At 38.1% G+C, this 20,528-nt stretch overlaps 2 protein-coding genes, 1 long non-coding RNA gene and 1 other non-coding gene across 8 annotated transcripts; 1 reads left to right on the top strand and 3 right to left on the bottom strand.

The window, feature by feature from the left end:
• Window positions 1-379: 379 nt before the first annotated feature.
• LOC125207238 (NAD-dependent protein deacylase SRT2) lies at window positions 380-8,034 on the bottom strand. Of its 4 annotated transcripts, none has more exons than XM_048106502.1 (12): window positions 7,905-8,034; window positions 7,400-7,442; window positions 7,093-7,321; window positions 6,360-6,425; window positions 6,007-6,052; window positions 4,832-4,992; window positions 3,835-3,964; window positions 3,095-3,256; window positions 2,575-2,702; window positions 1,790-1,889; window positions 1,647-1,715; window positions 380-780 (listed from the first exon to the last, which is right to left on the bottom strand). In XM_048106502.1, the coding sequence occupies exons 1-11, from the start codon at window positions 7,932-7,934 to the stop codon at window positions 1,665-1,667; spliced, it is 1,146 nt and encodes a 381-aa protein (XP_047962459.1). In that variant the 5' UTR covers window positions 7,935-8,034; the 3' UTR covers window positions 380-780; window positions 1,647-1,664. The 4 variants fall into 4 exon arrangements, with proteins under 4 accessions (XP_047962459.1, XP_047962458.1, XP_047962457.1 ...); XM_048106501.1 differs by lacking the exon at window positions 380-780 and adding an exon at window positions 1,486-1,512; XM_048106500.1 differs by lacking the exon at window positions 380-780 and having other exon boundaries at window positions 1,486-1,715.
• Window positions 8,035-11,090: 3,056 nt separating this feature from the next.
• LOC125203291 lies at window positions 11,091-12,653 on the bottom strand. 2 transcript variants are annotated; one of them, XM_048101604.1, is made up of 3 exons: window positions 12,189-12,653; window positions 11,599-12,085; window positions 11,091-11,377 (listed from the first exon to the last, which is right to left on the bottom strand). In XM_048101604.1, exons 1-2 carry the CDS (start codon window positions 12,334-12,336, stop codon window positions 11,727-11,729), a joined length of 507 nt encoding a protein of 168 aa, XP_047957561.1. In that variant the 5' UTR covers window positions 12,337-12,653; the 3' UTR covers window positions 11,091-11,377; window positions 11,599-11,726. The 2 variants fall into 2 exon arrangements, with proteins under 2 accessions (XP_047957561.1, XP_047957560.1); XM_048101603.1 differs by having other exon boundaries at window positions 11,599-12,653.
• Window positions 12,090-12,225, bottom strand: LOC125208686. Its single transcript, XR_007174169.1, has one exon. It is a non-coding gene; the product is annotated as a small nucleolar RNA Z247 (small nucleolar RNA).
• Window positions 12,654-14,723: 2,070 nt separating the features above from the next.
• Window positions 14,724-15,933, top strand: LOC125208299. Its single transcript, XR_007174086.1, has 2 exons — window positions 14,724-14,995; window positions 15,713-15,933. It is a non-coding gene; the product is annotated as an uncharacterized LOC125208299 (long non-coding RNA).
• Window positions 15,934-20,528: the final 4,595 nt, after the last annotated feature.

Raw genomic sequence — 20,528 nt, 5'->3', positions numbered from 1 at the left:
AATTGAAAAAGAAAAAAAAAAAAATCAAAAACGCGTGATCGGGCTCGGGCGTGATCGGGCGCGCCTCTGCAATGGGCGCCCGATCTCACGCCCGATCGATCGGGCTCGGGATCGTGCGCGACCGAGGGCTGCAATGGATGCCCGACCGCGCCCGAGCCCGATCTCGGCCGATCGGGCGCGCGATCGGGCATCCATTGTGGATGCTCTTAAAGAAATCAAGTTGCAAAATTTCTAATTAAACTAAACAATAAATCTACAATCCCTCACCTGCCACAAAAAACAACCTTTGGAGTTAGCCTCACTCAAACACTCCAACTCAACACAGTTAGAGCAACTCTTTGTTTGGCTAACAAAAACAAAATTGACTCTAAAACCAAGATCAAGAAATGAGTCTCTTGCATTTCCTTTCAATTTTCAATAAACATTCAATACACAACATGAACAAGTATACACATATATATACAAGATACTAATATATAGTACTCCATTAGCTAGGTGATGGTGTGGGCTGAATCCTAAGATCCCTATGTTTGGCAGTTGTTGTGAGCCATTCTTCAAAGGCTTTGGCATCATACTGAATCCTCAGAATACCTTGGTTGCAGAATCCATATTCCTCCGCCGACATCCGCAGAAACTGCAAGAATTCCGCATTCGACAAAGCTCTTGTGTGGACCATGAACCTCTTCGTCTCCTCGTCCACTCCCACCGCCACCGGAATGTACCCTCGACGCCTCCTGCTGCCAAATATCACCGCCGGCCTTCTCAGGGTGCTGCCTTTCACTCCCATATATTATGCCACGATTTAATTATCTTGCTTGATTTAATTTATATACATATATTGTGAGTAGGGAGTGTGATGAGTATGTTGTCTTCATGCTTTCTTAATCTTGGTTGGATGTCGACCCACGATATTAGTTGCGTGGTTGTGTACATGATAACTACTTCTTCCTACATAATATTATTATTTCCAACTTCCAAGTTTTGTCTTGCTTCTTGGTTGAGAGGAATTTCAAAAATGGCTAATTGCTTCATTATTCACCAATTTTTGTCAAATTTTGCTTCTTAACTACTTTTAGAAATGGTTGCAATAGTAAAATCACAATTTAATTGAACGTGTATTTTGCCTCAAATTAAGTCATGGAAATTTAACCAATTAACCAAAAAAAGGTTTTGTGCTACAATTATTGATCCTATAAAGATTTATCCCAACTGCTATTTTGTGCAGGTAATTTTGTCGGTACGGCAAGTAGTATATAGTATCATCTCAATTATTGACTTTATATATATGGATATTCCCACTTCACATCACTCGTGTTGTACAGTTTTTGCTACCTATTGTACATAATTTGTACAATCATGATGACGTCGCTCGATCATCAACTTGATCACATAAACTATTGAGTCTTGGATATAGTTAACATTTGTGTTTGGAGCAATCAATAGGGATGCAGAAGGTTCTGGGCCAGCCTAAAAATCAACACTTCATTCCAAGGGAACCGTACAATAATTCACCTTAAAAAATCTCTAGTCATTATCCAATTGACATAATTTATTGCACTGAAAAAATTAATTTCGAATTTTAAAACAACATGAGCTATATTTAGATTTCAAATACAAGGAGCGTCTGCACAGCTAGTCGATCTTACTTGGTTTAGCTGCGTGCTCTAGACAACAGGAACACCAAGGGATCCAACTGAGAGCAATCTTGGTAATATCTGTGCCATCATTTGAAGAAAGATTAGTAATTCCGTCACACAAGTTAGAGCATAAGAGATATTGAAAGGCATACCTCTCCGAGTCTGGAATTAATTTTCAAAGGAACGAAATCATCAGCTCTGGTCACGCCAATAGTTACAATAGCTGTGGCAGCACCCGCTTCGTGAGCAGCTCTGCACAAATATATGGAAGCATTGAGATGATGTTTGGTTTCATTTTATGATTGAGGAAAGTAACAAGGTTAGGCACACAGAAGTGATGTAAACTCATTCCAAATAGAATGTGCGATTTGGAGAAGGATGCGTACCCTTTTACCAAATGAGTACTTGGGTATAAAACCCTAATTGGTGTAAACTTTCGTGCATTTACAGACAATTAAACCTTATCTTACTATAGATATCGACCGACTAATTTTTTTTATGATCACAGATTCTCTTTTACACTTTTAGATGAATCAATTTGAAGTAATGCATGCTTACAAGAAGTATTCTAGACGAAACTTAAACCTTGGAAAGCACTAATCGTGAATGTTTACTTTGAGTGATGTGATAGATTGATCAAATATAAAATTAAGAATTTGAAGGATGAGATGATCAGTGAAACAAATTCAAATCTTAATCAATCCGTCAAACTAAATAGTGGACTAGCTCGGATTATTTTTATCAGTCCATCATATGACTCAAGTAAATGCAACAGATTAGAAAGTCACAGTCCATTCTATACATCATAGTCAAGATTGTAAGGACATATTGTTGCACTTCACTATTAAAACTGAAATATCCAGTGTTGAAATAGACAATGAAACATGCACAGCTAAATTTACATGAATATAAAAGACAAGACCAGTAGAAGTTTTACCTTATGAGTCGGAAAGCAGACATGGTCATCAATGAAGAACCAAGTACAAGGAAAGCATCACATTCTTTCGCAGCTGCTAATGCTCTATCTGATCTACCCTTTGGGACGTTATCACCGAAAAAGACAACCTAAAAAAGGTACATCTATTGGATCAATATACCATTCACACAAACAAGGGTGTTCTCTTTAAAAATTTAAACACTTACTGATGTTTATTAAAACAAAATTATTCACCTCTTTGATCATTGAACGTTTCATTTAATAAATTTAGGTTATGTATGTCCTTTCACCATTTGTAATTTATTTATTTGTTAAATAAAACATTTATTTGATAAGTTGTTAAATTAAATGATAGTATGAAGATACGGTTATTACTTGTTCAAAAACCACACCAGTACCCTCACAAAAGTAACACGTAACAAATACTAGCTCAGGGAATACAATATTTATTTTCTGCAGCACATAACAAAGAAATGATGCTCAGGATAGGAACCAAATAACAAAATAAGAAGGTGCTTACATCAGGTTTCAGTATACCATCACATTTCTCACAATTTGGTATATGAAATTCCTCCTCCCAGAACTTTTCATCAATCTCAATATCACCATCAGGTCTTTGCTTCATTCCAAAGCTCTTGTCCGAACGGCTGTCATATTCTAAACTTTCGATTGCTTCTGCCCACTGTAATGGCATTAAATGTTGTAGCATGAGTTTGCAATAGACTAGAGTGAATTAATAAATAAGCCTGCACAAAGCAAAACAAAAAAAAGGAGATCTACAAGGAACTTAAAAGTTATCAGCTTCAGTTTGTGGCCTGCCATGAAAAGATACATGAAGAAGAAGCTTATAAGGAACAGAGAAGATAGAAGATACAAGTTTTTTTCTCAATCATGAGTTTTCCTTGTATATTGATAATGCAATTAAGCAGATGAGGTGTACATATTGTGACAAACAGAAGACACCAAAAACCTGCTGATGGATCAAGCAAGACTCCTTTAGTTCGACCAATGCTCCAGAAATATAGTCAGGCAAGACTAGGCTAAAGTTCCATTTATAAAAGAACAAAAATGATTTAACTGAAGTTGTGGCAATGTTAGTTTTTTTTAGAAAAGATTCACTTCAAACTATCAAAGTATTATTGAGGAAGATCAAGGCTAAACTAGTTCAGGGCCCAATTTGTAAATTGAAAAGCAATATCTAAGTTTCTTTCCTAAACAAAAAACCCAAAAAAATAAGTTGGATTGTCAGTCAAAAGAAACCTTTGAGTTTAGAGCCTTCACTTGATCCTGAAATGCGCTCCGAGAAAGAGAGAAACCACAATTCGTACAAGCAACAACATATACTGTCCCATGCAACTCTAGAGGATTGCTTCCAGCTCGATGGTGCAACCTGCGATATAGAAATAAACGTATTGCTATCACCTGATGACATGTATGTTAATACAGAGTAGCCAGGTAGTACAAATATAGACCAAACCCTTGCATAGAACAATACCAAATAGTAAACCAGTCAAAAAATCTTTGTACATATTATGTTACTCAGTTATGTTAGTCATGTTATATTTAGCCCTTGGCTTTTACGAGTTATAGTCAACTAGAGCTCAAGTATGAAGTATTAAGTAAAATAGAGAAAAAAGTAAGTGTTCGTGTTGGGCTAGCGGTAGAGTGGTTAACATCTGGGGCAAAAGGTCTTAGATTCAAGTCCACCGTGGCACGGTCTTTAGATGAGGAAAGACCGAAAGAATAAGGTTACATAAATGGAAAGAACAGAGCATGTGGTTATTACCTGAAAAAAAGAAGCATGTATCCAGAGTTTTCTGGATTTAAAAGGTACAGTATTCATAACATACATCAAGAATACTATAAGAAAGCACATTCCATTATGCTGCTGTTCTTAGTTGTGTCAATACAAGTATTTATATCTTCTAACATACTGCCTTATAGGGGTGTGATCAATTGCTAACTTTCTTAAGTTGCTAACTTGCTAACTCATCAATGCAGTGTATTAAAAATGTCAACACATAATTTTGTTGAACTTCAATATAATGTGTTGATATTATGTATTGACATTTTGATGTCACCATGTTGACATTTTTAATACACTGTATTGATGAGTTAGCAGAGTTAGCAACTTAAATAGTTAGCAATATAACGCAGTTTATATGTTTGAACTTCATTCCCATAACTAATGTCTAACAAAGTTATAACAGCCTTACTAACATTTTAAAACTAGATACCTTGAGTCAATAGCCATTACCGGTCTACATTTTGAGTCATCATAAATTTTACACGCCCGGCTTTCTCGAGAGAAGCTAATGCAATATGTGCAGGCCCTGGTTGAGCAGTTGTAAATTTTCTCCATCCAGCAAAACTCCTAGCCCAGTACCGTCTTCTGGCACGACTGGACCGCATAAATTCCTAAACTTGAAATAGTACATCTAAAAACTTTAATATCTGAACTATCGACCCAAAAATATGTGGATGACTGCACACACATCAAATGCTCACAATACAAGAGCTTATCAAGTCAAGGAAAAGAGGAATAAGTATTATGATTATTATATAGGGAAGTAACAGGTTTCTAAAACTCAAGTACGATCTATGTAAATTGACACATAGAAACACAGATTGCCAGCGCAATATCAGAATAACAGATCAAACACTCATTTTCAAGTTGATGTGCAGACCAACAACAGCACACCAAACTAGTTGTCTTTAGGCCAAAATGAAGAGATAACGGAAAAGGTAAAAGTGAAATCTCAAAAGCTAGTTTTTATTTACAAAATAATACTGCCTCTATCCCGCTATAAGTGGCATGGATACCTTATTAGGCTGTCCACTATAAGTGGCCTAGTCCTAAAAAAGGGAACATTTTACACACAAGTTAGTCTACTTTAGTGGACCCTACCACTTCACACACAAAACACAACTTTCTTATTCTACATGCCCACTTCGTCTAGTCTACGCCACTAATAACGGGACAGAGGGAGCATGTATAAAGTAACTCTCAGCCTGCTCTAGTGACAAAAGACAGGCCATAATGCTCAAACATATCTGTATATAACTGTGTTTCAGAACTTATAGCATAAGAAAGGCTAATCAAGCCTATATAGACATCAGAGAGATAATGATGTTAGTTAGTTCCATGCTCAAACATATCTGTATATAACTGTGTTTCAGAACTTATAGCATAAGAAAGGCTAATCAAGCCTATATAGACATCAGAGAGATAATGATGTTAGTTAGTTCCATGCTTGCATATCATGAAATAGAACAACCGTCATATGGGTCAACTGGCAGTCTACTCACACACCTTAGTTAACAACACTCCACTCCACCCCCAAATGCAGGGAGAGGTTGGAAAAAACATTAATTTTAAAAAAAAATTAATACAATGAAATAAGAAAATTTGCAGGACATGCTGTATATCACCTGGTGAGTGATTGGCCGGAAACCAGTACTATAAGCTCCGTTTGGACTGCATGGAATTAAAATAAAAATTACTAATCAGAGTACATCAGAATAACATCAACAGATATCAGTTTGAAAGGATGAGCAAAGTAAGAACAAGTTACATAATAAATTTAAATAAAGAACATTTTATATTCTTAAGTGTTTTATACTAATACAGCATAAAATAATTTGATGAAAACATATCCGAAAGAGCACATTTCCAGATGACGGGAATCACCAAACAGAATATTCAGCACTTAAGAATCTTTATGAAGGGTCATCGCAGATATCTATATATCAGCAAGAAACTCCTTCACGAGTTGTAACTTAACCTTCTGTAATCAGGTATCCCACTTTCTGTGCTTATCCCAGCTCCAGTCAATACAACAAGCTTTGAACTGCAAAACAATTTAAATATCTTAAGACATTGACTTAAAATCATTTAATTTGATTAAGAGGTGCTAACATAATGCAATGTATTTCTGCAAACACTTCCGTTCACTCAGCCAGTCAAGAATACAACCTAGTCTGAGATATGAAGTCATGAACCCACCACAACATAAGAACATATAATACATCCAAAAATAGAAAAGCGGTTTTCTGAAGAAACACTGAAACAGCACTGGTAAACATAATAAACCTCATACCAAGCTGAAGAGGAATAACCCGTTAGACAAGATTCAAAAAAATAACTCTAACAAGCTAAGACGTGATGTACAGATATAGTCATACACATGCATAAGAAGATGACAGAACCAAAGTGCGCATATGCTTCTCATTCATTAGTAAGGCAAGATCCAAACAGTGATTCAGTTGGAGACTAATTAAACCAAATAATTCATTGTTCATTGGGTTTCTTTGCATTAGATCACACAAAGTTGATTAAATTTCTAAACTGAGTTTCAAGTAAAAGAATTACTAGAAAATTATCTATTGATACCAACTTGAAATAAATCAGAGTATTCATTTAACAAATTTATGAAAGTTCGTTCGAATAATATTAATCTGCAAGAGGTTTCATGTAACTTGAGTACTTCACTAGACCTTACTCGATACCATTTCTACCTTCTCTCGAAGAACTGAGATAGAAGATTGACATCTTTGTCTCCAGGTGGATTTGCATTGGGAACCATCATTTTGTCTTTCAAGTAATTCAAAGGTAATTCTTTATTCTCCATCGCGGCTCCAGTAGGTGTGATGCGATAAGTACGCACAAAACTGAGAGATCCCCGGAAAGATATCATTCTCGGCCTCCAAAAGGTTTCTTTGTTCACACTAATTGATCGAATGGTTTCTGCCATAGTAAATGATAGTATCAGAGAATAATAGGTGAGCTGGAGAACAAGAATAACAGAGTGCAGGGAAGACTTGCCAGCTAATAATGTCCTCAGCGATTCTCTTGTACCACCAATTTTCTGCATAGTCCAAGTAGACAGCTTACTAGAATATCAACAAGAGCTAACAGGCATCTAATTTTCCCATGCAATCTATATCTTCTTAGTAAATCAAATGCACATGGAAACATGTTCTCTACTTCTTGATGATTGCAATCAATATAAAGTGGAAAGAGGAGAAAATTTAAACAATAAACTTTGACTCGGTAGTGAGCTGCAAATGGTGTAAATTCCCATCCCAATTTAAACTACTCACAATGAAGTATAGCGCTAACTTGCCAATATAATACCAGTACAACTAGAAATCCAGATTGAATTGGGGGAAATCAGTTGAAAGAACTTGACCTATTTCGTTTTCGATGTGTGTGACATGAGCGGAAGACTTATAATGGCACATTCATATTGCTGATAAGTACCGAGTAAATTAAAAGAAAAACAGCAAAGCGGAATCAGTTGATCGGAGTGAAAGGGAGAGATACTTACAGGAAAGAAAGGAAGGTAGAGAGGTGCCATTGAATTATGGTAACAGAGAAAGGATGGAATTCATTGATGGTTTGCAATTGGATTTGCAAAATGCAAAGCAACCGGTCGGTGTCGCACCACGTCCCATTCCTCTCCACCTAAATTTTCAGCAATTGGATCAGTAAATATAATCATTTACTACTCCCTCCGTCCCACTTTAGGAGTCCCGGTTTACTAATTTTGGATGTTCCACTTTAGGAGTTTCAGTTGAAATATTCCATAATTGGTAATAGGCCCACATTCCACTAACCTTTTTCCACTCATATTTTATTATAAAACTAATATAAAAAGGTAGGACCCACATTCCACTATATTTTTTCACCAACTTTCCTTTACATTTCTTAATATCCGTGCCGAACTCAACCGAGACTCTTAAAGTGGGACGGAGGGAGTATTATTTATGTTTCTAAATATCACAATTATTTATATTTTCAGCAATTGGATTGGATCAGTAAATATCACAATTTAGAGCATCCCCAGTTGGGACGGACTTCCCATAGCCTTTTCGACGGGCTTTCCAAAAACACCTCCTGCCACGTTATAAGAACCTCCCACAGCACTGCCACGTCATAAGGACTTCCCACTGCACAGTGGCGGACATCCCATAGCCTTCCCGCGCAGACTTTCCGCAATTAAAAAAATTCACAAATTCACCAAATTAAACAATTTACGGAATTAATAAACAATGTACGGTGTTAAAATCTCGGCACGAATACGGAGAAAATGCAACTACTTTATTTTTTTAAAAAAGTACATAATTATTAGGAAAAAAAACTTAAACTAAAAAAAAAACTACTCCAAGCTTTGACAAATTGCCCCCCCGTCTCAGTCCTCGTCATCAGCCTCGTCCTCCCCGTCGCCGGTGGTGCTGTCAACATCGGGCAGGGGTGACAGCCTCAGATTTCTCCTCATAGTGTCGATTCCATCCTTCAACATACGCTTGTACATGGGATCCGTCGTTGCATGTCACTTCTCCGTTGTTTCGATCATGAACTGCGTCAGTTGCAGTTCGGCGAGATTGCTCAGCTGGGGAGTGATCTGTGAAGGAGCTTCCGAGTGGACCTCTTGCGAGGCGCTGGAACTTCCCCTAGCCATCCGCAACGCGACCTTTTGCCCAATCGGGCGACGGCGGTGAGAAGATGATTGAGGTGTCGGGAACTCTGCCTCGGCTTCGGGGAGTTCGTGGGAACCGGCACTGCTGCTGTACTCGCCAGAGGCGTTGATCTTCGTCCGCTTCGGTCACCCAGCTTCAACACCCGCCATAAACTTGGGGGAGTTCTCCACCTCAAGATAAACCTCTCAATATTTGAACTCTTCGAACCCCTTCTCACTGTCGGGGAACTGCTGGTGGGACATAAGCTTCACATCTTCAGAGGTCATGCCACTGGTTGCCGACCGGATGTTCTTTTGGTAGAGGCTGGCAAATCGGCTGGGTTGCTTCTTCAGTAGCTCCCACTGTTTCCGGCATTGCTCTGCATCGTGAGGCTTCCCGTCGGCCGGTTTCCATTCGAGATAGTTTTGGCTAATGCGGTACCACATTCTGTCGATGACCTGGTTGGACGAAACGTACCATAAATAGCTTTATTCAATTTGCACACCAAATGTGGACCACCTTGCTCAAAACCAATCGGTTGGCGCATATAGATTTCTTCGTTCAAGTTACCATTCAAAAATGCATTGTTAACATCCAAATGAGATACAATCCAACCATGTGAGGCTGCAATACTCAAGCTCAAACGAATGGTGGCAGGTTTAACAACCAGGCTGAAAGTTTCATGGAAGTCGAAATCGGGCTGTTGTGAAAAACCTTGAGCGACGAGTCTGGCTTTATGTCTTGCTATGCTCCCATCAATAAATTTTTTGAGTGCGAAAACCCAAGTGCAGCCAATAAGATTTTTACCAGGTGGAAGGGTTGTTAAAATCCATGTCTTGTTCTTGAGTAGAGCAAGGAATTCAGAAAGCATTGCTGCTTTCCAAATAGGAATGAGCAAAGCTGCAAGGGCAGATCTAGGAAGTCGATCAGAAGATATGGTGATTGTAAAGACTGTAGGCTTAAACATACCAGCTTTGGACCTTGTAGTCATGTGCTGTGTAGGTGGAGCAGAATCAGAGGTGGGAGGAATTATAGAAGTAGATGAAGGAGTTCTTGAAGATGAAGGAATATGAGAATCATTGATAGTGGGATCAGATTGAGTGCAGGAGTGATCAATATCAGGCTGGGGTGTAAGGGGGTAGATGAGCCAACCAATGGAGTAGGTGGCAGAGAAGTTTCTGTTTGTACAAGGGAAGTAGGAGCCATGGAAACTGTAGGTGGTGTCGGAGGTATAACAGTGGAGGATAAAGGAGGAGGGATGAAATGTGAGGGGGTTGGTGGAGGGACTATAGCAACATCATTTTTGAAAGGAAAAGAAAGTTCATCAAACACTATATCCCTAGTGATGACTAGTTTTCCATTAGGTAGGAGAGCCTTGTATCCTTTGAAAGAAGGGTTGTACCCGAGAAAAGTGGTGCAGTAGACTTAAATTGAAGTTTGTGTTTATTGTAAGGTCTAAGAAAAGGATAGCATAGGCAACCAAATGTTTTAAGATCTGAGTAATGAGGTTTGGATTTGTGCATTTTTTCAAATGGAGAAATGTTGTTGATGGTTTTGGAGGGAAGGAGATTAATTAGGTGAGCTGCAGTTAGGAAAGCATCGTCCCAAAATTTATGAGGTAAACCAGCTTGAGCAAGAAGAGAGAGACCTGTTTCAACAATATGACGATGTTTTCTTTCTGCTAAACCATTCTGTTGTGGGGTGTAAGGGCAAGAAATTCTGTGATGTATCCACACTCCTTGAAAAAAAGAATCAAAGCCTGATATTCACCTCCCCCATCAGACTGAAAATTCTTGATTTTGCAGGAGAAAAGATTCTCAACCATGATCTTGAATTGCTTAAAAGCAGACTGAACATCACTTTTGTGTTTCAAGAAATAAATCCAAGAGAAAGGCCTATATTGATCAATGAAAGACACATAGTAAGTATAACCATTCCTTGACACAATAGGTGAGGGTCCCCAAACATCACTATGAATAATATGTAAAGGAGCAGAAGATTCAGTTTAAGACAAGGTGTAAGACAGTCTATGTGACTTAGAAATACAACATGAGTGACAAGGAAAGCTTGATTTCATTGATGTGTAAGGAATATTACAACTGTTGAGTGCATTCTTGATTACATCATGAGTAGGATGACCTAGCCTATTGTGCCATAAAGCAAGATTCAAACTAGAACTAAAAACTGCAGGAGATCCCAAGGATGTGGAGCACACAGTGGGTGTCTTCACTTGATCAAAAGATAAATTGAGGTCAGGACCTCGCTTGATTGAAGGCTGGTGAACAAGAAATTGATAGAGACCATTGTTAAAGGTTCCTCGGAGCACGATTTTCTTGGACACCTGGTCCTTGACAAAACAAGTAGATGGGTGAAACTCAAAGAAGACTCTATTATCTTTAGCAAACTGAGAGACACTTAGAAGATTCTTAGTGATATTTGGTACATGAAGAAGATTTTTAAGTAGAAGTTTTCTATTGGAAAAGGAAGTGTTAGACTTAAAATATGTCTCCCCAATATGAGCAATATTCATTCCATAGCCATCACCAAGAAGGAGTTGCTTACCTCCTGTGTACTTCGAGCTAATATTCAGATTGTTGAGATCATTGGAGACATGATTGGTAGCTCCAGAATCAGGAAACCAAGTGGTAGAATTTGCTCCATCAAAGCTGTACATACAACTGACTGAGAGGTTACAACAGATTGAGATCTAGTTTGTACCAAGTGAGCCGATGGACTCGAGTTGAAATGTTGTTGCTGCTGTGAATTTCCTCGAGGAACTTGAGGTAAGGGACTAGCTTCATATCTGTACCAGCATTTGTCAACTCCATGACCTGGTTTTTGACAAAGTTGGCAAATAAGTCTTCCACTGCCATATAGATTTCTTCCTCCTCTTCCTCCTCTGTTGGATTTGAAATTTCCTCTGCCAGAATTGTTGAAACCTCCTCTAGTGGGATTAGTGCTGTCCTTTTTCTGCATAGCTTGCTGGGCCAAATGAAGTGAAGGTTGTGACCCCTCCATGCTGCCAACTTTTCCTTCTTCCATGCTAAGCCTGGATTCAAAACTCAAAAGAAGTGCACTTACTTCTTGTACAGTCCAAGGTTCGCATCTGGACGAAATCGACACAATTACTGGATTGTAGTCTTGAGGTAGACCTCCAAGGATGTAGAGAATCTGATCCTCATCAGATATCTTGCAACCTGCCGATCCTAAGAAATCGCAACATGACTTCATCTTGTTGAGATACTCCTGCATTGGGAGCATATCCTTTTTGGTATTCTGAAGTTGCAGCCTGAATTGCATTATCTTCGCCTTCGACTGACTGGCGAAGTTTGTCTGCAACGCATTCCAGATAGCCTTAGTGGTCTTTAGGCCCACAACCAAGACCAAAGCACTCTGGAGAGAGAAAACAGTAGCCAAGCTGCTAGACGTTGGTCCTGGCGACGCCAAGCCAAATATTCCGGAGACATCGCGGTGGCGGAAGCACTGGCCACTGGAATTTCTACACGGTCTTCAATGAGATATGACTCAAGACCATATCCCCATATTGTAGCTTCTACTTGCTGTTCCCATATTAGGAAATTAGAATCGGTTAGTTTGACTGAAATAGGTGGATTATGAGGGAGAGTTGGTATGGCAAAAGGGTGAGTGGTTGAAGAAGAATTTGAGGTGGCGTTTGATTCATTGGAATCCGCCATATTGGAAGAGTACAACAGAAAATGAGAGATAAAAGTAAAAGAGTCAGGATACAATCCTGCTCCGATACCATACAGAAAAACAGTGAAACTCATGTAGATAAAGCTTGAAGATAATGTAGCACAAACTGGAAGATGTTCTTCATTGATAATGACAACTCAAAGGATTACATATATATTTTCCTCACACAAAGAAGAGTCTGCATCAGTAGCTTTTATAGACTATCTAAATAAAACGGTAAATTAGGAAACTGATTGCAAGCAACTTCTGTCACCACGTCTCTCCACTCTTGCTACCACGTCTCTCCACGTACGAGAGTGGTCCTTGGTGTGAGCTGGAGTCTCCACCTCAGCTGCTTTAGATGCTCCTCTAATATGGATCCTCGACTACACTGATCCATGTCTTCGCCAGCGCGACGCACTCCTTAATGCTCCAAATGGTCTTCTTTCTCCTGTCTCCTTCCTTCCCCTCCCCCCGCCCCACCATCGGTCGCTACACGCGAGCTAGTGCCCTTGCTCTTCCCCGCCCTTCGCGTCCTCGCCGGTGGCGCTGCTGGCTGCGTGGTTGGCGACGTCAGCGGAGATATCCCCAATCCTCAAAAGAGAACAACTCGGAGTCAGGGAACTGAGTCTCCAGGGCAGTACGAGTCTCCAGCGAAGTACGCTGGGGAAAATCACTCCACAATAAATCCATATAGGAACGATAAACATTGTCCCCATGTGATTGGGGGAAACCCTGCCTGCTCCCTCCCGGAGCGGCAGTTGATCCCTGTTGCAGCTGGGGAATCATCCTCCCCGGTTGCATTTGGGGCATCATCCCCGGCGTTTGTAGCATTTGGGGCAGCATCCCCGGCGTTTGTTGCAGTTGGGGCATCGTCCCCGACATCTGTTGTATCTGGGGCATCATCATCCCGGACATATTGTAGTACCGGGCATCATCCCGGGCATATTGTAGTACCCAGGCATCATCTCCCCCCCCCCCATTTGGGGTTGCTGCATCATCGTCGACATTCCGGCCATCATCCAGGATATCGGTGCACTTCTGGAGTTGGACCATTGGCATACAGGTTAGCACTATCGAAAGAGTTGGACCATAGGCATACAAGTTAGCACTATCTCTGGAGTTAGCACAGATTCATAATGTTTTCCACGTCAGTATGCTTCGACGTTATCGATCTGATCCTTCACATGTTCTGAAAGATTCTGCCATACAGATTTCTGAAAATTGGAGTTACATAGAAGAACCTGTCAATATAGTGGACTGCCGGATGAAACAATTGCGAAGAAAAGATGAGAAAGAACTATCCACATCTATTTACGGGTTAGCAATTTCTATGAGTACGTTAGCATAGAGAAGAATGAATTTTGCGGACAAAATTCTTAAAGTGGGGAAGGATTGTGACATCCCTAACCCAAAACATGTATTATTTTGCATATTAGCATATTTTATTATCATTACACATTATATCGTCATTTTTTTAGTGTAGAGATACTAAGTGTGTGATAGAGGATATATTAGTCGTTAAGATGATAGTTGAATATATATAAATAGTTTTAAATAAAAAATATAAGTATTATTTAATATTTTAGTATATTTTATTATCAGTTAAGTTATAAGTATATTCTATCAGTATTGTATAGAGTAATACTAGTATTTATTAAATCGTGCGTTTATATATTTAGTTTGAATTATTGAAAATTATAGTAATAGATATAAACATATACATGTAGTACGGGTAATATGTGATCATAAATGTTAAATATTAATATTAAATTTGTGTGTGTGTACAGGAAAGTGTACTGTTATAAATCTATGTGTGTGCACGTATGGAAAAAGAGCCAAGTTTTGAAAGGATACATAGTACAAAGTAGATAAACATGAACTTATAAATTGTTTTATTTGCATTTTCTTTATGCTTTAAAATAATAAGTGAATTGATATATATAAGATAGGAGAGGACACGTGTTGTCATATGAAATAGTGCATGTCTTACATCTAGGTGGATTTCATTCATAGTGCATGTCTTACATCTAGGTGGATTTCAAAATAAATGATATACAAGTGGTTGAGTTGGCCGATGTTAACATAGTAATTTTATATGTACAAAGTAGAGAATAGTACAGAAGGGGGAAGAATTAGAGAAAGAAAAAGGAGGAATGTGAGAGCAGAATATACATGGTTAGAAGAAGAGTTATTCATGGTTTACACGATCGAAGGTTGTAAATCAAGGGACAGAGTCATATTCTCAGTTAGACTATATAATCAGGTGTGTATAAATCACACTTTTAATTTTGCATATTTTATGTGATTGATTGCTATGTGTTAAATTGGAGTAAATATTTGAACTATATGATGTGAGCTTGAAATAGTTATGTGTGGAGTATTTGATATTGATGTTGTGAATGATGTGGATATGTGATTTGTGCAATGAAGTTATTGATGGATTATATGAATATGTAATTGGTGCAATGGATATGTTTGATGTATGGTATTGAAATTATTCGAGTCATGAGATTAAAGAGGATATGTGACTGTCTTGCTCTGGATCTAATATACAATGGCAAAAGACCTACGGGTCATATACAATGATAATGGACCTACGGGTCAAAGAAAATATGCAAAGAGGGACCTTCGTGGAAAGGTCAAATCAAAGAGGGGCCTTCGTGGAAAGGTCAAAATGCAAAGAGGGACCTTCGTGGAAAGGTCAATACAAAGAGGGGCCTTCGTGGAAAGGTCAAATAAATATAAAGGACCTACGGGTCGTATACAATGGAAATCCCGGGCAGATACCAGGCTTGACCAGTCACAGAATAATAAATTGAACAGAGTGGCATATGCATATGTATATGGAATTGTTTCTAATATTTGTTGGTTATTGTTATATGTATTGATTAAAGAATATGTTTGATCTTGAGATGTGGAATTAAAGGTAAGGTTTATATACACTGAGTTGTGGCTCATATAAACCACTAATATTTTTCAGGAATAAGATATCAATGATTCGTGGGTTGATGTGAGTTACAGTTATTATAAGGGTCGGTGGCTGACGCATTTTGACAACTTCTCTTCCTCATCATTTTTGCATGTAGATAAATGTGTAGTATATAGAGTGGTGAGAGGGTCCCACTACGGTTTAGAATGTTTTGAAATATGTACCTGATAAATATTGATTTTTGAAATGACATAATATGTGCGTTTTATGTACTTGAAGCATGGGTTAATTTATTTAAAAATTATTTATAGTAAGTGCATACGTCATAAGAGTTGAGGTGTGACACATACCGTTTATACTGATTATAATAATATAATTTGTTTTTTTTAAGACTAAAACTTTAAAATCCTAAATAGATATACATTTAATTTATTTATATATTCAAAAAATATATATTGGAAATCTTAAAATCATAAATAGATTTCCATTTAATTTCGATGTACCAAAGTTCAGTACGATATACCGAAATTTCGATACGGTAACAATATACTCCATCCGTTTCACAGTAGTAGATCGGTAAGGATCAGCTACTACATTTGATAAAACATCTCTTAATACACCAACAAAATATTGACACGTAGACACTATTTAAAAAGTAAAAAAAAATACAATCACTCCAAATACAATCGAACCCAAACATGCCTCTCTACCTCTTCTCTTCCCCCAAAACATGAAAAAAAATTCTAACCCTCACGGCGGCTCACGATTATGTTCCACCATTGAATCTCTCTCTTTCCCTTTCCTCATATATTCCCAGCCACTATTAAATCTCTCTCTTGCCTCATGATTTTGAAAAATTGCAACAATATGATGTATTCCACCATTGAATCTCTCTCTTTCCCTTTCCTCATAAATTCCCAGCCACCATTAAATCTCTCTCTTGCCTCCTGATATTGAAGAATTGCAACAACATGTACTGCATTGATGGTTTGTACTACTAATGTGGAGGATTTAATTCATGGTTATAGAATGCACAAATAAGAACAAATACGAAAGAATAAAACGGAGATTGTCGACTCATTATTTCACGGCAAGGGAGATCGTCGCCGCTGAACTTGAAGACGCCGAATTTTGGTTTTCCGGTTAAAACAAATAAAATGAGAGAGATTAGAGGTAGAGAAAGAAGGGGGTGTTTAGTGTGGGTTGGATTTGGAGTGATTATATTTTTTTAATTTTTTAAATAGTGTCCACATGTCAATATTTTATTGGTGTATTAAGAGATGATTTATCAAAGGTAGTAGCTGATCCTTACCGGTAATCGAGACATTTCATTTTGCGCACTTATTTTGAAAAAATAATTATGAATAGTTAAAGTGAAAAAAAAGTAAAATAAGAGAGAGAATATTGTAGATAAGACTCTTCGCTACATTATTCTCTCTTTTACATTACTCTCTCCATTTTAACTATTTAATATCATTTTTTTAAAACGAGTGCAGAAAATAAAATGCCTTTATAACTATGGAACGGAGGGAGTACTATTATCCATACCGAAATTTTGCTATACCGAAATCTGGTATACCGAAACTTCGATACGATAACGATACAAAATTTTAGGTACAATATACTACATTGACCCAGCCCTTATTTATATCAAATTTGTTGAGAAGCAAAAAAAAAAAAAAAGCACACAGCCTTCAATTTTTTCCTTCAAATAAGAAACATTAATATGTAAAAGTTAAATAAGAATTTTTAAAATAAATAAAAAACTTTTTTTTACTTATCTCTTTCTAGAGTTATAGTGACAAAACTAGCCTATCAAAAATCTCATGGTGTTCCTTGCATATAGATTCTATATTCTAGGTCCTCTTTCTATATTCTAGAATGTTCTACTCTATTCTTTAGTATTCTATACATCTCTCTACTCTATTCTTTAATATTCTATACATCTAGAGTTTTCTTTGTAAAAGTCTATGTATTTTATTGCTCCACGTAACAATTTTGCCATCTATATACTCTGAGATTAATATTTCAAAAACTGAAACTAATTATCAAATTTAGTTCGATTTCATAACCATTTTTATGATAAACTTAAATTTTGCATGTTTATCCATGAAATTGGATGAAAGAACATTGTCAAATTTGATATCAATTATCAATTACATTAGCTCGATTAATTTACAATTAAAGACGGTAAGCAATTGAGTTCCTACTTTACATCAACACCTCCCATAGACCCAGACTCTCTCTTCCTCAAATTTTACAGGACCTCAAATAGACAAATTAGACTGTTTGATTATAGGATTATGACAAAGGGTCTTTGGTTGGTCAAAATATCTCCCGTCTGCAACAATTCTAGTAGAGCAGTCGTGGTCTCAGGACAGCCTTTACGTCTCTTCGGGATCAGTTAAATATGAAATTAAGATTTTTGACATTTAGTACAATTCTCCAACCCCGTGCCAGTTGCTACGAGTCCACGATCATCGAGTCTATATGGCCTTGTGGCATCACAAGCTCTCTCTCCATATGTCCATATCCGAGGACAACTATGTAGGGTTACACAAGGTCATTTGAGCTATGCATATTCTTTTGTATAAGAACATAGTATTATAGGATCCTGATCCTTTGTTGTGGCTTAAGCCATAACACACCCTACTGTGGTTACATACGGCTAGAACTTGACCAATGTATATTTTAATCATATTTTTGTACAAGGTGACCACTCTTTTCTCAACATTGTTGTATCTAAGTGATACGAGTGTGCAACAACCCAGTGTCCAAACCATTCCAGAGGTTCAACTGCACGATGACAATGTCGCCACACGCGACATCGGTCGGGATCAGCAGTCCAACAATGAAAGGAAGAAGCTTGCTTGTCCGAAGAGGAAGACACGGCCACCCAATCGCCTTGCCGATTGTGTGCCGAAGTGAGCTAGTTTAGTGATAGGATTGCTTTTGTATTTTCATATTGTATGTTCTGTTTTCTGGTTTAATAGGTTGTAAGTGTCCGGCGTAATTATAAGCCCTATCTCGGGTTTTCTTTGTGGTTCTTTTCCCGAGAGGTAGGAGGTCGAACCACCCTAGGGTCCTAGATATAAAAAGGGAGACTTATCAACGTGCATACTAGTGAATGATAAGTTTATTCTCTACAATCAAATCTCTCTTTACAATTTTTGCAACTGCTCTCAACTGCCCAACGAGATTCTCTCTCACGCGTAGAACCTTTGATCGCCGAGCATTTCGCTGCCGATCCAAGGTCTCGATACGCTATCGCGTATCATTTGGTGCTTTCATCCCGATACTCATGGGACAACCTGGTCCACAATGGGATATACCCCCTGATCTTCCTTCGTCCGAACCTTTGGTCGGTACATCACGCCGTCAATCAGGTGTAGGCCGCATAGAGAGTCTAGGACCTCTTCGCATTCACGATATTCCTGACCGAACTGATTCTCCTGATCTACCCAACGTCAGATCCTTGGATCCTGTCAACACCAAACTTGATCGTTTGTTAGATGGCTTCACCAAATTGGAATCACGAATTGATGCTACTGATCATTGGTTCACGAATATGGAACCATCACATAAACCAGACCATGATCCTCCATCTAATTATCCAGAATATGTTGAAGGGGATATTGACCAACCGCCTACAACTTGGCAATCTCACCGTGGATACAAACCATACTCTCACGGTGATTCCCAGCGCAACACTCACCTCGGGTATCCCAGTCGTTTTCCAGACACTCCTCTGACACGTTTTCCACATGATTCCGGTTACTCAACCGGCGCTCGATATCGGCATGATAGACATCAGCGTAGGGGTGGGTAGGTACGGTATACCTTACCGAAACCACCATAGCATATACCTTACCATAAATACGGTATGCGAAAAAGTCATACCTTTACCTTACCAAAGTTTTCGGTATACCAAACCTGGGTATACCCTTATTTTCGGCATGACGAATTTCCATAACGATACCGTACCGAAGTTCGGTATACCTTACTTTTGCGGTATATCTGACTTTCAACATCAATTAAAACAGAAAATTAGAGTTTTTAGAATATTATTTATATTTTATAATTTAAAAAATAAATTAAATATAATTTATTCATAATTATATTTATATTTCACAATAGATTTTATAATTTAAAAATATATAAAATATATTTTATATATAATTGTGTTTATATTTTTGTGGTGTATACGTTTGTCTACGGTATATACCGAATTTCGGTATGCATGGTATACCGCGGTATTTGAAAATTCAAATATGTAAGGTATCATACCGTACCAAAAGTCATGGTACACCAAAAATTCGGTATTTTCAGTATTTTTTCGGTACGATAAGGCTAGTATAGTTCGGTATTTCGGTATTTTTCTCCAGCCCTACATCAGCGTTCCTCTCAGCCACATCCCAATCAGTTTCCAGATTTTTCGAGTGCTCACTCACATCCACGTTCTGGTTGGGAACCACCTAATAACCGCCAACAAACTATCTACACACGTCCTCACTCATGCTGGGATTATATGGCCGTCAAGATTTATGAGTCAAGATTTGAAGGGAGCGAATTGAGTTGGATTTATATGATGCGTGTGAAACTAATCTCCATCTCTCGTGTCCCTCTTTTGAGCCCTTCTTATGTGTTTATTTCCGATGGACTGTGTGGCCATATTGTTTATGATTATCGTGCACAAAAATTCATCGGGCGCCAATACGTGGAACACGTGTTTGTTGAGTACAACGGGAGCTTCGTTTCCCCTTGAGAATTGGCCGGTTCTAATTTTAGTGTTAATATTCAACTATTTTAGTTTTGGATAATTTCTAAGAGCCATTGTCACTAATAAAATAGAATGCTTATCATTATT

This window comes from Salvia hispanica, chromosome 2 (genome assembly GCF_023119035.1).
Source record: "Salvia hispanica cultivar TCC Black 2014 chromosome 2, UniMelb_Shisp_WGS_1.0, whole genome shotgun sequence".
Classification (NCBI taxonomy): Eukaryota; Viridiplantae; Streptophyta; class Magnoliopsida; order Lamiales; family Lamiaceae; genus Salvia; species Salvia hispanica.
The sequence above is the reverse complement of the archived record's forward strand: the minus strand, read 5'-3'. Positions and strand labels throughout refer to the sequence as shown.

Coding starts and splice junctions, on each gene's coding strand:
- LOC125207238 (XM_048106502.1), bottom strand. CDS start 7,934: ATGGCACCTCTCTACCTTCCTTTCTTTCCT. Junction 6,426..7,092: donor TCTCAGTTCTTCGAGAGAAG/GTAGAAATGGTA, acceptor ATTGTTTTGCAG/TTCAAAGCTTGTTGTATTGA. Junction 1,716..1,789: donor TTAATTCCAGACTCGGAGAG/GTATGCCTTTCA, acceptor ATGATGGCACAG/ATATTACCAAGATTGCTCTC.
- LOC125203291 (XM_048101603.1), bottom strand. CDS start 12,336: ATGCAATTCAGGCTGCAACTTCAGAATACCAAAAAGGATATGCTCCCA.